The sequence below is a fragment of the Rattus norvegicus genome, chromosome 19, assembly GCF_036323735.1.
Source record: "Rattus norvegicus strain BN/NHsdMcwi chromosome 19, GRCr8, whole genome shotgun sequence".
NCBI classification, from domain to species: Eukaryota; Metazoa; Chordata; class Mammalia; order Rodentia; family Muridae; genus Rattus; species Rattus norvegicus.
Genome location: NC_086037.1, coordinates 9,489,321 through 9,503,038, shown reverse-complemented (window position 1 = coordinate 9,503,038; position 13,718 = coordinate 9,489,321). Strand labels below are relative to the sequence as shown.

The 13,718-nt window shown below is 46.1% G+C and overlaps 1 protein-coding gene and 1 long non-coding RNA gene across 12 annotated transcripts in view; one reads left to right on the top strand and one right to left on the bottom strand.

Moving 5' to 3' along the window:
• Positions 1–138: 138 nt before the first annotated feature.
• The window catches only part of Prss54 (serine protease 54), a 16,842-nt gene continuing 3,262 nt past the window's right edge, over positions 139–13,718 (bottom strand). The window contains exons 4-7 of one of the 8 annotated variants that reach the window (NM_001013888.1): positions 12,104–12,275; positions 6,155–6,413; positions 5,362–5,490; positions 139–888 (exon numbers count right to left, since the gene is read on the bottom strand). In NM_001013888.1, coding sequence (NP_001013910.1) covers positions 361–888; positions 5,362–5,490; positions 6,155–6,413; positions 12,104–12,275 — 1,088 coding nt within the window. In that variant the 3' untranslated portion in view covers positions 139–360. Of the gene's footprint in view, positions 889–5,360; positions 5,491–6,122; positions 6,414–12,103; positions 12,276–13,718 lie in introns of those variants that run through there. The other 7 variants (XM_039097553.1, XM_006255073.4, XM_063277849.1 and 4 more) reach the window with 7 other exon arrangements.
• LOC120098510 (uncharacterized) overlaps positions 7,990–13,718 on the top strand; it is a 21,294-nt gene continuing 15,565 nt past the window's right edge. For all 4 annotated transcript variants that reach the window (XR_010060552.1, XR_010060553.1, XR_005496761.2 and 1 more), the window contains exons 1-2: positions 7,990–11,565; positions 11,943–12,168. This is a non-coding gene — a long non-coding RNA (uncharacterized LOC120098510). The remainder of the gene's footprint in view (positions 11,566–11,942; positions 12,169–13,718) is intronic.

Here is a 13,718-nt window from a genome sequence, read left to right as displayed (position 1 = left end):
GTGCCCAGCTAGCATCCCCCCCACTACCAGGCCACATCTAGATGGTCACCCGCAGGACCACATCTCCCGTGGGGATGTCTTTGAAGCCTGGCCCCTGGGACCATTAACACTGAAAAAACCACAAGGGCACTCTAATCGTTTGACACTTGTTAGCCCACATTTAGTTCACAAGCATAAATGAAAGTGACCTTCCCACATATGGGGGCGGGACAGAGGAAGGAGAGCCGGCCCGGTGCTGCCGTGGGCCTGCTCGTGGCCACCCAGGGGACACCTATCAAGAGCAGACACCAGAACAGTACGGCAGATGCCTAGCGCCTTGCACTTTGAGCTTCTTGTCTGTGGTAGTAGTTTAGCTCCTAGCTAGACACCGCTGCCCAAGAAAACAAGCACGAAGGACATCAGGATCCTTTCTTGGGACCAATGCAGCCTGTTCTGGCCAGCCACAGCCCTGCCTTCCCCCGCCTCCCCACCGTAGTAGTCATAGTACATGGGTTGAATAGCCACATTCGAAGGCCTGCCTGCTTCCTGTTGCCCATTTACCCTGAGGTTCTGCCACACATCCTTTTGCTTGTCATACATAGTGGACATTCTTAGTCCTTGGGAGTAGGATTGGGGCCATGCATAGCTATGTACAGAATACGAATTCTTTGTCAGGGCAATGTTTGATTGGTGAAAGGGGAGCTCAAGGACCAGCTTCTCCCAGGGGTGGATCGAGGAGAGGGGAGGACCAGCCTTCCTCGTCTTGGCTATGATCCAGTTGCTGTAGTCGTCCACACTGGTGTACAGAAGCAGGCCAGGGCACAAGTCACTTCCATAGGCCAGAAGTCCTCTCAGAATCCAGAGATCCAGCTTCTTTACTTGGCACATCATAGGGTTTCCTGGCTCCCCCTGCAGTAAACGGCAGAAGAGGGCTTCAGGTCTCAGAGAAACTTCCTGTTTAGTAGATCCTTGTACCAGTGTCTGTTTTAGAAAGTTTTGCATTGATTCTCCCTGGAAATGGGGCAAATTATAGGCTCCCATTTAAAATCTAGACAGCCACCACCAATTACAATTATAGACACACACACACACACACACACACACACACACACCTTTCTTTCCTCTGTCCCTCTCCCTCTCTCCCTCTCCCCTGCCTGTTTAAGTCTGGATCTCATATAACCTACTCACTATGAGGCTGAGGATGACTCTGAACTCTTGATCCCAGTGCCTCCCACCCCTCATGCTGGGAGTACCACAGCTGGTCTTTAACACAGAGCTGGGGATCAAATGCCTGACTCCAGGATGCTCTGCAAGGCAAGCCCCCTCCAGCAGGGCTACTTCCTCAGCCCGGTTTTCCTTTGTATTATAGGACCCCGACTGGCCGGAGCTTCCTGGCTCGATTTAAACTGTCCTGTCTTTTCCTAGTACCGTGAGTCTTCCTCTCTTTTGGCTGCTCATCCCTCCAACACCAGTATTTCTTTCCATTCTGGGTTAGAACGATAACACCTCTGAACCCTTCTCCTCCTCTTCTTTCTTCCTAAGGAGGAGCTGGATGGAGGGGCAGGAGGGCCAGAGTCCCTCAGGAACGAGCGCTTCCTGCCCCTTGTCACAGCTGCAGTTACTTTGCTCACCAGCCCTGCCACACTGCAGCCTCCCCCTCTTCCTGAAGGAGCAGTCCTCTGGGGCTCAGGAGGCCTACACCACACACCTTATCTCAGGCAAGGCAGGAAGGCAGAGGCTTAGTCTACTTACCCGTCAGCCCCCATGAAGAGCCAGGCAAGCTGGCCAGTGCTATGCTGCTCTCTCTGTTTGGCCTGAGGCAAGAGGCCTGGCTCTAACGCAGTGCAGGGATAAGCTAGTGCCAGCCACATGTTCAGTGTGCAGTACGCACTCGGGAAAGTATGAGCTACGATCACGAGCTCCGTGACGGGTTATAGGGGCTGTTAATTTTTTCTGTAGGAAGTTGAGGGAATGGGGGAAGTCTCAAGGTAACTACCAGGTTTCATTTATCCCACCTGTCCCACCAGAGACCCCCTCTTCTGCAAGTGTCAACTCTCCACTCGTACCCCATGGTCCGTCTTGGTCTGACATACGGGAAGGACTATTCGCCCTCCTTCATTTATGGCCCCTTTGACTGGAGGAGCCAGGCAGGCTGGCCAATGATAAGTTTCTCTTGCCGTTTAGACCGAGGTTACAGTGAACGGAATGCTACGGTTAACAGCAAACAGTTTGGGAAAACTCAAGGATGAGACACAAAGAGGCAAATGGTGACCTTTCAGCTGCTTCTGCTCTGTGGCCTGGGCAATGACCCTGGGGTGTCTCCTCCCACTACACTGCCCCTTGCTTAGGAAGAATGGGCAGAGCAGAGGTGAGAGTTTATGGTAGAAGGAGTGACTGGAAACAGGACAGAGACACAGCACATGCAATCTGCAAAGACACCGACCGTCACGCCTGGCTAGCCTTTCAGAAGGCCGGAAACAGTCTACGGGCAACAGAGTCCATATCATTCTGTGTTGCTGCCCCCCACCTGTACTTCCACTCAGTCTCCTGCGTCATCCCACACTGCCAAATGGCAGATGGTTGAAAGGTTATTTCAGAGTTCTGGCTGCCCACCTGGGACTGTCCACCATTGTCCCTAACACACTAAGGCTGCTTGGGGCATGGAGCTCCCTGCTAACGAGCGGTGTGGTCTCCATCCTCTCACTGCTCCTACCCCCAGCTGATCACAACTGCTCTTGAGAAGGAAAATGGGTGGGATTTAGGACACGCAGCTTGGTGGTCCTGTCGCACAGTAGTGGGTGCAGACAGCCTTGGCTAGCACATGGCTTTGCTGCTCACCCCAGGCTCAGAATGAATTAGGTTTTTTTCCTTCTGTTGTTTCCCCGCCCATTCTTCCCCACCTAGTAGAGCCGTGACTTCTAGTTTCTGAAGTAAAAGCAGCAGAGGCCACTGGCCCAGAGCCCCTGAAGCAGCTCTGTCTGTGAGGGGCAGCTACCACAAAGAAGGGCCTCCCTCACTCTCTGGGAGGTCCTCTCCCTTGACATTCCTCAAAACCTCTAAAAGTTGTAAAAACTATGAAAGTAAAGAGTAAAGGTCCACAGCAGCTCCTCTGGGTTCACGGGGAAAATCATTAGTCAGATTCTAAAGCCGGAAGTTTCTTCTATACCTGACAAGTGTGGCGTTCACAACCCAGACACCGGACCACATTTCTAAGAGAGGAAAACATTCAGAACACTGAAGTCACCATTAGATGTTTCGCGGCCAGAATTCAGCTCAAAAGCGAAAGGTTAGTGGCTGAGGACGGCTCCGTAGAGAAAGTGTGCGCTGAGCTAGCACGGATGCCGAGACTCTGTAAGTGCCTGGTGAACTCTGGAGGCGGGGTGGGACGCATGGGGCAATAGGCTAACTAGACTGGCCATATCAAATAGATCACAATGTAGGTCCAATCAAAAGGCCTTGCCTCAAGTAGTAAGGGCTTCATCAGGGAAGACAATGGCTTTAGATATACACACATGAACCCACATGCATGTGTACACTGCATGCACACCATACATACGTGTGAGAAAAAAAGATTTCACAGGGTTGCCACAGTTAAAAGACAACAACTCTGCCAGGCAATCATTTAACACGTTAATAATATACCATTTCCAGGGTCTAGGCACACTTCAATACCTGGCACCATGGGAAAGATGATATATTTTTAGATCTGTTGACGGTGAAGTCTAACTGGCATCATTCTATTTTCTCTTAGCATTGTGTAAAATTATGCCAGCATCTAACAGTTGATGGCCTCTTAAGTGCAATGAAATGTGGTAATGGGTTGGTGGGATGATCGCCATCAGGGTTTTATTAAATAGCTATGACTTCTGTGTCTTATGAACAATTTGAGAAGTTGCTGAAGCTGAACAGTGATGACATATGCCTTTAATCCTAGCGTGTGGGATCTCCGTGGGTTCGAGGCCAGCCTGGCCTACAGAATGAGTTCCAGGACAGCCAGGGCTACAGAGAAAGAGACTCTGTCTCAGCAAAACAAAACAATCAAAAACAAAGAAGAGGAGAAGAGGAGGAGGAAGAGGAGGAAGAAGGAAAAAGAAAGGAGGAGGAGGAAGAGAAGGAGAAAGAGAGGCAGCAGCGGCGGCGGCAGCAGCTGAGGTCCTCTCCTGGCAGGAAACCAAGCACAGAGCAGTTGACCAATGTTGAGCCGCTTCAGGGAGAGCAAACTTGCTGCTTAATGAGAACCATCGAGTCTTTGGGATCCAAAGACTTTTAGAAAGGGGTGTGTGTGTGTGTGTGTGTGTGTGTGTGTGTGTGTGTGTGTGTTCTTTCCTCTAAAAAATAACCTCTTGCCTTCCACTTGGAGAACAACGTCTTGACCAGAGGAGTCCTGAAGGTTGTTCGTAGATGAGAGAGGTGATTGACATCTTACAAAGGCAGATTTACGTTAAGGATGTAGCTCAGTAGTAGAGCATTTGCCTAGCATGCTCTTGGGCCTAGGTTTAACCCCCAAAATATATCCTCTCTCTCTCTCTCTCTCTCTCTCTCTCTCTCTCTCTCTCTCTCTCACACACACACACACACACACACACACACACACACACACAGAGAGAGAGAGACAGAGACAGAGACAGAGACAGAGACAGAGAGACAAAGACAAAGAACTTTGCCTGCTAGCCTGAAGTTTTTCTCCCTACTCTTAACATTTATTGACCAGTCTTAGTAAGCCACATTAATCTGGGATTAGACATCAGGGGACCTGAACCAGATGGTGGTGAATTCTGCACATTTTGCTCAAACCATAGGACAGTCATTGTAGTACTTGTTACTTTGTGTAGAGAGCAGGGGTTTTTACAGAAGAAACTCCCGATTCCTGGCAAACAGTGCATCAAAAGAGAATCTAGGTTCCATAGATACTGGATATGGTGACTCCAGCCCTGTGGACTTGTGCACATACCCACGAAGTGGAAGCAGTACTCACACCTTTCATTTTTAGCTCATTAATAAGCACCTGTGACTTGGATATGCTTAATCATTACACTGAAAATAGTAACTCCATGTAGTCCTTTCAGCAGGCTTTTCTTTCTATGTCAAGTTAAGATGTCATTATGTAGTTCAGGTTGGCCTTAAATTCATGATCCTTCTGCCTTGGCCTACAGAGCCCCAGAATTATAAGCATGACATGCCACAGTTAGTCATTTGGCAAGCTTCTGAGTAACTACTTTCTGCTAAACGTCATTCCTACCAGAGACATGAATCTCATGTCACTGTCTCGTCATCCTTCATTCACCTTTGTCCAGTAAGGAGCACTCCTTGTGACCCCTTGGTCTCATGGGTGCAATCCATGATTACTTTGGGGATTTGGCTACTACTAGATCAAGTTCTTACCAGGCAAACGTTGGAGTCCTTATTTGTGTGACTGGCACATTCTGTTTTCTGTTGTCTGTGTAAAGGGCACACCTCAATGTCATTCACGGAGATTCTCCTCAGGATACTCATTGTCATGTGATTTCCTGTCTGGACCATGCAACAGAGAGCCCAAGAGTTATTAACAAGAAGGCGGTCCTGTGTCAATGCAACAGCAACTCCCATATCTCACAGGAGGGAACAGAAAAGTCCCTTTTACCCATAGAATCAACTATCTCTTTGCTTTGATCTGAATCTATAAACAGACAGAGAATAATTCACCCTTCCCTCACACTTAAAGACTATACATTTCCTTGTTTTCATTCTTACACAAGAATGACAGGAAAAGGGTGGCTTAAGTAAGAGTACACTCAGCTCTAATCCCCTTACTCCTCCCAGCATTTGGTGAGGCAGTTTGCTGCTTGTTTACTACTTGGATATAGAGAAGAAAGAGGAGGAGTAGGAGGAGGGGAAGGGCGAGGGCGAGGAAGACAAAAAGGAGAGGAGAGAAGAGGAGGAAGGGGAAGGGGAAGAAGATGAGGAGGAAGAGGAGGGGAGGGGGAAGAAGAGGAAGACGGGGAGGAGAAAGACAAAAGGAGAGGAGAGAAGAAAAGAAAGAGGAAGAGGAGGAGAGCCCCCCTCACAAAGACAAACACTAGGAATCAACCCTAAGCATCAAACATCCTGATGTTTAGACAAGCCCTAAAGAAGCTCATCCGAGTCGCCCCCGTGCCAGCACACACACAGCCTCCTCTAGGAGAAGGAATGCATTAACTGCAGACGTGGGATTCCATCCTGCTACCCAGCAGTTCTTCAAGGCTGTCGGTTTGTGTAGACTTTTGCCTAGGAAGCAGATGGGCTGGACCAGGTCGTCGAAGTGTATGGCGGAGTCTGTCCTCAGGAGGGCTATGTTATTGCGCATTGAGTTGTTGTTAAAGTTCTCGTGGGGGATGATGGCATTGATTGAATACTCTTTGTGGTCAGCGTTCCGGGGATCCATGTTAGCTATGCCAACAACAGCAATGACCTCCTTCCTAGAGAGGACGACAACAAAAGGGATCAACCTGGCATGCTCATCCAACCCACTCCCTGGGTATTTTGTTTTTAGTGTGTGTGTGTGTGAGAGAGAGAGAGAGAGAGAGAGAGAGAGAGAGAGAGAGAGAGAGAGAATCATACTTGGGCTCTCTGGAAGATCAAGAAACATTCTAACCACTGAGCCATCTGTCCAACCCCTTGGTTAGTTTTTACTCACACCTTTGAACTCAGTCTCCAAGGAATTTCTTCTGAATTTCTAGGTTTGTGCTCTTCCTTGTAAGCCCAAGGTCTCGTGGGGGATTCTTCTGTCTTAATACATTTTTCTTACCAATCAAAGATCGTCTGTTCACATGCTACTGGGTAACTTTCTCCATAGGAAGTGTTTTTAAACATCGTAGTGATCATACCAGCTGTGTAAGTGTACTCTCACCCAAATCCTTAGCAATTCACATCTTGATGCTTCTCTCCTTACATAGTCTATGAATGATATGACGTGGCTTACGAGTGGGAAGATATGGCACAGCAGTGGTTAACAGTGGTGGAGTTAAGCTGGGTATTCTCTTCTTCAGCCCTTGGGACTCACCCAAGAAACAACAAGAACTCGAAGCAAATGTGTGTCCTGTGGAACCATAAAGAGGACTGAACACTTAGCATCCAAGCAGGACGGCTGGGAGTGAGCCGTGGCATCCGCTGCCCCTGAGCTCAGAAGAAGCTGGGTGAGAAGTTCTCAGTAAAAAAGATCAAGAATGAAGGTCAAGTTAGAAAGAACACTCAGGAGAATAGAAAACACGTTTAAAGACATAGGAAGTAGGCTGAGAACAATGACCAAAACGAGACAGACGCTAGTAAGGTTTTCTTGTGTGTCTGTTTTTGTTTTCATTCTCATTCGTGTGTGTGTGTGTGTGTGTGTGTGTGTGTGTGTGTGTGTGTGTGCGCGCGTGTGTGCGTGTTTGGGAATCACCCTGACTTGCTCTTTTACTGTCTTCATTGAGGCATGATGTCACCAGCCCAGGTCTCAGACATAGCTGTCTCCCTAGGTGAGAAGAGTTTTAGGTTGGGCAGAATTGTATGGAATTGGATGAGGGAACCAATCAGCACATCACCTCAGGAGAATAGAGACTCTGAGCTCTTCCATTCACTGTATATTGCACTGACGTGACCCAACAGGACCCAGCAGGCAAGGCAAATCGCTGCTGTCCAACACTCTGGGGGCCAACACTCTGGGGCCCACCAGAAGAGGGAAGAGTGGAGAGTGGCTCGTGGGTGACAGATGGGAGCCGTCCAAGATGAAGTCATTCTAAGTTCGATCTTACATTTTCTTGTCTAACTCATGAAACTCATGAAAGTAAAATGAGGGAGAACAGCAGGTGCTGGGAAGCAGGGTTGAGCCAGGCATCTCCTCGGTATATAAGCATTAGGAGTCACCCTGATTAAAATCAGAATCACCTCAGACTTCTCCACAGAAACATTTACTACTGGAAGCCAGAGGGGCAATGGGAGGGGAGAGCAATGCCTAGAAAGTCTTCAATGGAAAAGAAGTCATAGACAGGACATGAACTGGGAGAGTTCTTTTTTTCGTGGGTATGTGTGTATGTGTGTGTATGTATATGTGTATGTATGTATATGTGTGAGTGAGTGTATGTGTATATGTACATATATATATGTGTGTATGTGTATGTTTGTATGTGTATATATATGTGTTTATATGTATATGTGTATGTATGTATATGTGTGAATGAGTGTATGTGTATATGTATATATGTATGTGTGTATGTGTATGTTTGTATGTGTATATATGTATATGTGTATATGTATATATGTGTGCGTGTATGTGTGTTTGTATGTGTATATATGTATATGTGTATATGTATATATGTATGCGTGTATGTGTGTTTGTATGTGTATATATGTATATGTGTATATGTATATATGTATGTGTGTATGTATGTGTATATATGTATATGTGTATATGTATATATGTATGTGTGTATGTATGTGTATATATGTATATGTGTATGTATGTGTATATGTGTATATGTGTATATGTATATATGTATGTGTGTATGTATGTGTATATATGTATATGTGTATGTATGTGTATATATGTATATGTGTATATGTATATATGTATGTGTGTATGTGTATGTTTGTATGTGTATATATGTGTGTATATATGTGTATGTATATGTGTGAATGTGTATACGTATATATATGTATGTGTGTATGTATATATATGTATGTATATATTTGTTTATATATGTGTGTATATGTGTGTGCATGTGTATGTGTATGTATTTGTGTATCTGTATATATGTGTATGTATGTGTGTATGTGTATCTGTGTGTATATGTATGTGTATATGTGTGCGTGAGTGTGTGCGTGAGTGTGTGTGTGAGTGTGAGTATGTGTGGGACTGGGGTTGATGTCAGGAGTCTTCCACAATCTCTTTTCTGTCCTATTTTCACACAGAGGGAAAGAGCTATGTGAAGACACAGCTAGAAGGAAGCAAGCATCCTGGTGCACTATCCTTTGTGGCTTTAAGTTTTGTGCCTAACCTACCCAGTCTATGCTATTTCTTATGGAGACCTGAGCTGCTGATGGGGGAGAGGACTCTGTCTGCGTTAACAGACCTAAGAATCAACATGGAAACACGTATAGATATCCATGAACACTTTAGGTGGAACGTCCCAGAACCTGCTGACAGGACATGGCACAAGGGAAGGAAACTAGCGACTCAGGGATGTTTTCATGGTGTATCCACTTCTTTGTGGAGATTCGCTTACATACATGGATTTCCATTTAAACATACAAATTCTGGGCCTTCTGAAGACAGCGCTCAGAGACACTCAGAATGGTCCAGAGTTTGACACAACATTGTAAGGTTTTCCTACAATACGTTCTCAGATAAAACTAGGTCGTCTCGAACCCCTGGCAATAGAATTGTTTACCTTTACACCAAGAAGGTTTGGAAAGCACCAAAATCTGTGTGTGTGCACCCAGACAGACTGCGAGGGCTTCATGCCGTAAGACCTAAGTCTTTCGGAGTTTGTCTAAAATAAAGAAGCGCGTCAGTGCGGCCTATGGAAGTGCCATCTGTAGTAAGTAAAAGGTCAGGCACGCTTCGTATTGAGGAACAGAAAATTGTTGTGGAAGTGTTGAAGACACAAACACAGAGTCGGAAAGCAAAATAAATATGGGCTTTTTTAAAAAAAAATAATAAAAGTCAAGGCTCTGTAAATAAAAGATAATTTATATATAAAAATATATAAATCAAAGCTATATATTCTGACCAGTGTGATGGTCAAGGGCAGAGCATCCATAATGAACTAGAAAACCTCCAGTGTCAGGAAAGGGTTACATCTTACTGAGTCGTTGGCCAAAGGGATCCCATGGAATCCCCCAAACATCACAGACTACCGCCAAGGCTACCGGTAACTCTCTACAGCTTGATGGTAAGGCCATATTGCTGAAGACATCACTTACGTCATTGAAGAAGGAGAAGTTGAACTGGAGCCTAACCAGAAGCTTCACTCATCCTGACTAGTGTTCCTGGTCCTGGAAGGCACAGTTCCAGAGGAAAAAGGTAATCATGTATGTCACTCAGCTATAAACCCTGACCTACAGCAGCAACCTGCCTGCGAGATATACTGGAATAACAGTAGCACAAATATGGGGGTGACCAACCAACTCCACAAGATGGAACCCACGCCTGATACAAAGTGGCCAAGAACCTCAGACTCCATAGGTCATGGGCCCAGGGGGAATCTTTAATAACCATTGTTCTGCTATAGGAGCACAGCAACAAAATGACTCCTAATGATATACACACAGATTGGTGCCTTGATCAAACCACAGGGAAGAAGGGTCTTCCCTAGTAGGTGGGAATTAAGACAGAGACCCCACAGTTGGACAAGGGGCAGAGAGTGAGTCTTGGGCGCACTCAGTCCTAAATGAGATGTGTTCATTAAACCCCTTCTTCCCAAGGCTCAGGAATCTGTAAGGAAGCAGAGGTGGGTTCTAAGACCCAGAGGTGATGGATGACCCCAAGGAACCAATGTCTTCTAGACACAACAGAACTGATGTGCGTGTGAATTTACACACACAAGACCTACACCGGTCTTAGTCAGACAGGGTCCTAGCACTGAGAAGGGGAAGCAGACACAGAAAGCTCAAGGTTAGAGTTTCAGTGGGTTTGTTTCCTTTGTGAGTTACAAGCAGAAGCCCTAACCAAGAAGCTCTTTGCAACTGATACCTGCTGGCAAAGGGAAAATCAGTTGTCACTAGTGGAGATGCCAGGTACTGGGTCTATCAAACACATTCTAGGGAAGACCCAGGCCCAGAACAATTGGCCAACACAAATCAAACTCAGTGGGGTGTGTGTGTGTGTGTGTGTGTGTGTGTGTGTGTGTGTATGTGTATATATATATATATGTATATATATATATTTTTTTTTGGTTCTTTTTTTCGGAGCTGGGGACCGAACCCAGGGCCTTGGGCTTCCTAGGTAAGCGCTCTACCACTGAGCTAAATCCCCAGCCCCTATATTTTTTTTTTTGGTGGAACTTTTTGTTCCATTTTTGTTCCATTTTTGTCTTGTTTGGCATTTTTTTTTATCTTGTTGATCTTTTCCCTGTTTTGATTTTCGTCTTTGTGGGATTTCGTTTATGGTTTTTGAAAGAGAGAAAGAAGGGAGTTGAGTAGGTAGAGAGGTGGAGAGAAGTTGGAGAGGGGGAAATGTGATTAAAATATATTTTATAAAAATATTTAATTTAAAAAATAAATAAAATAAAACGGCATATGAAGTCTATTATTTGACATGTGCACTAAAAGAATAATAAAAGCAATTTTAAAATACATAAAACAAGTGTTAAAAATTCAGCAGCAACACAATATTCTCTCACGTGTCTACATTATAATTTCCTTAGCCAATTAAGCTTGAACTCCTGATCCTTCTGCCTCCACCTTCCCAAGTGCTGAGATCACAGGCCCATGTCATAATATCCCTTACATGTTTACTTCCTCTCTGGTATTTTCAGTGTTATCAGTCACCCAATCAACAACTTTGTACATGGAACCTTTTCCCCCCAAGAGGTTGAAATTACCTTCTTAATGCTGATTTTCAAAAGTTAAGTTCATTGGACTAGGAGTAAGGTATTCTACAATACTTACGAAAATATTTTTAGAATATTTGCCAAACTCTTTAATCTTATTTATAAGAATCTGAGCTTATAGTATATAATTCGGGGTACATAGGCAAGCACAATTAGAGGAAAGAAGCCACGGGTGTTCTTAGCACCCAGAGAAAAGCATTTTGCGAGCATCTCCAGTTTCTTTCTGCTTTCTTTGTGCACTTCTGTCTGTGGCAGTGACATCTGTAAGGCCCAGGGTATCTTGGGGCTCCTGTTGACTTCCCTAACTCATCCTGGAAGGATACCCGGTGGATACAATCAAAGAATCCAGGCCTCCGTGATTGTGGCAAAATTACAAGTGGACTTCCTAGACACAACAAATGGCGTTTTGCTTTTCAGGGGCACCACCCTCGGTCCTCACGGTAAAGTCCCATGAGCCACTGGTGATCTCAGGACTTGGCTAAGGCGAGTACACCCAGAGTCATTCCTGTAGGCTCCACTAGTCCCTGAGCCCACAGGACAGTCCGCTCGCTCCCCAACCGCCATGCGGGAGCATTAACCTGTTCTGGAGAGCGGAGGCGGTGCTGAGGATCCAGAACTCGCTGAGAATGCAGCCAAACGCCAGGTGGGTGTACTGTTTGTCCTGTATGGACACCACCCAGGGGAACTCGGTGCTGCTCACGAGGTTCTCGTGTAACTGGTCCACGATGTTGGCTTTCTGGATGCCGCAAACTGCAGAAGGAACATGGGCCTCACCGTGTGGCAAAGAGCTAGCCCCCCTGTGAGCACCGCCCGACCTCGGGACTCCTGTTGCGCTGGCTGTTTTGCTAGGGGCTCACTCTACCACCCTGATGCCTAGTTTATCCCAGGAGATATTCCACATTCAAGACGATTGGTAGCGTCTCTGAACCTTGTAAAAGTCTCACTAGACTCTGCTACTGGCGCTTCTCTGCCAAGCGCAGCACCTCTTGCTAGGCCTTGTCTAGCATCTTCTGTACAAACGCGGTTGGGAACGGGACCCATAGCCATCCTTGTAGAGCCTAGACTCTTCCTTCAGGGGAAAGCGGTTGCTTGCTTTCTCAACCCTCCGCTCATAAGTGGATGGTATATCGTTTTCCAGGTTTGGTACGTCGGCACTCCGATGGCCAAATGTATGTGTGGATTTGTATAGTCTTTATTCTTGTGCTTTAGCTTTCTCTAGTTTAATTCCTACTATGACAAGTGTGAAAAATCAAATCTGTGCTGGTTAGTTTTAATTATCGACTTGGTGCAACCTAGAATCCCTTGGAAGAGAGTCTTAATGAAGAATAATCAAGGTAAGGTCGGGTTGAGAGCATGTCTGATGAGGACTGTCTTAACTGCTAACTGATATAAGAAGAACCAGGTCACAGTGGGAAATACCATTTCCTGGGGGTGGGGTCCTTAACTGTGTAAGAGTAAAGAAGCCTGGGGGTGGGGGTGGAGGCAGAGGTAGGAGGATCTCTGTGAGTCTGAGGGCCAGCCTGGTCTACAGAGTGAGCAGAGTGGGTTCTGGCCAGTCAGTGTCATATAATAAAACCTTATCAAGAAGAGGAAAAAATAGTAAGGGAAGCTAAGTAAGTAAGTAAGTAATGTAAGCTAAGCCAACAAGCAGGTAGCTCTTGACTATGGGCATGATGTGACTAGGGGCTTGAGCTCCTCTGGTTGGGCGTTCAGCCACAGAAGTAACACTAGCACAACCCCTCCCCCAGCACAACTGGTTTAGGGGCCCTGATAGCTTAAGAGTATGAAAGGGTCTTGAGGCCCAAAGCTTTGAGCACTTCCAGCATGAACATACTATGGGGCAGTTCTCCCAGAACCCTGTAGGTGGACAATGCTAAGGTGGATGGAGAACTCCAGCTTTAGGGCAGGTAGCACCTCACACAGGCAGCAAGCATACGGAGCCAGTGCAGAGGAATCCAAACTCCACCAATCGCCTTGTTCCAGACACCCTCAGCTTTAAATTCACTCTCGCCTTTCCCTGCATCCCTGCAAGCTTCTGGCATTTGTGGTTCCTCCTACCAGGTCTGCTTTGCTAGCACACACTAATAAGCGTGGTGTCTAGTACCTAGTGTTCAATACGTTATCTGGTGCATGACTAAAATGACTGTAGGCTATTGACTCCCGGACCTCCCGACATGAAGGAGATAAAATTCC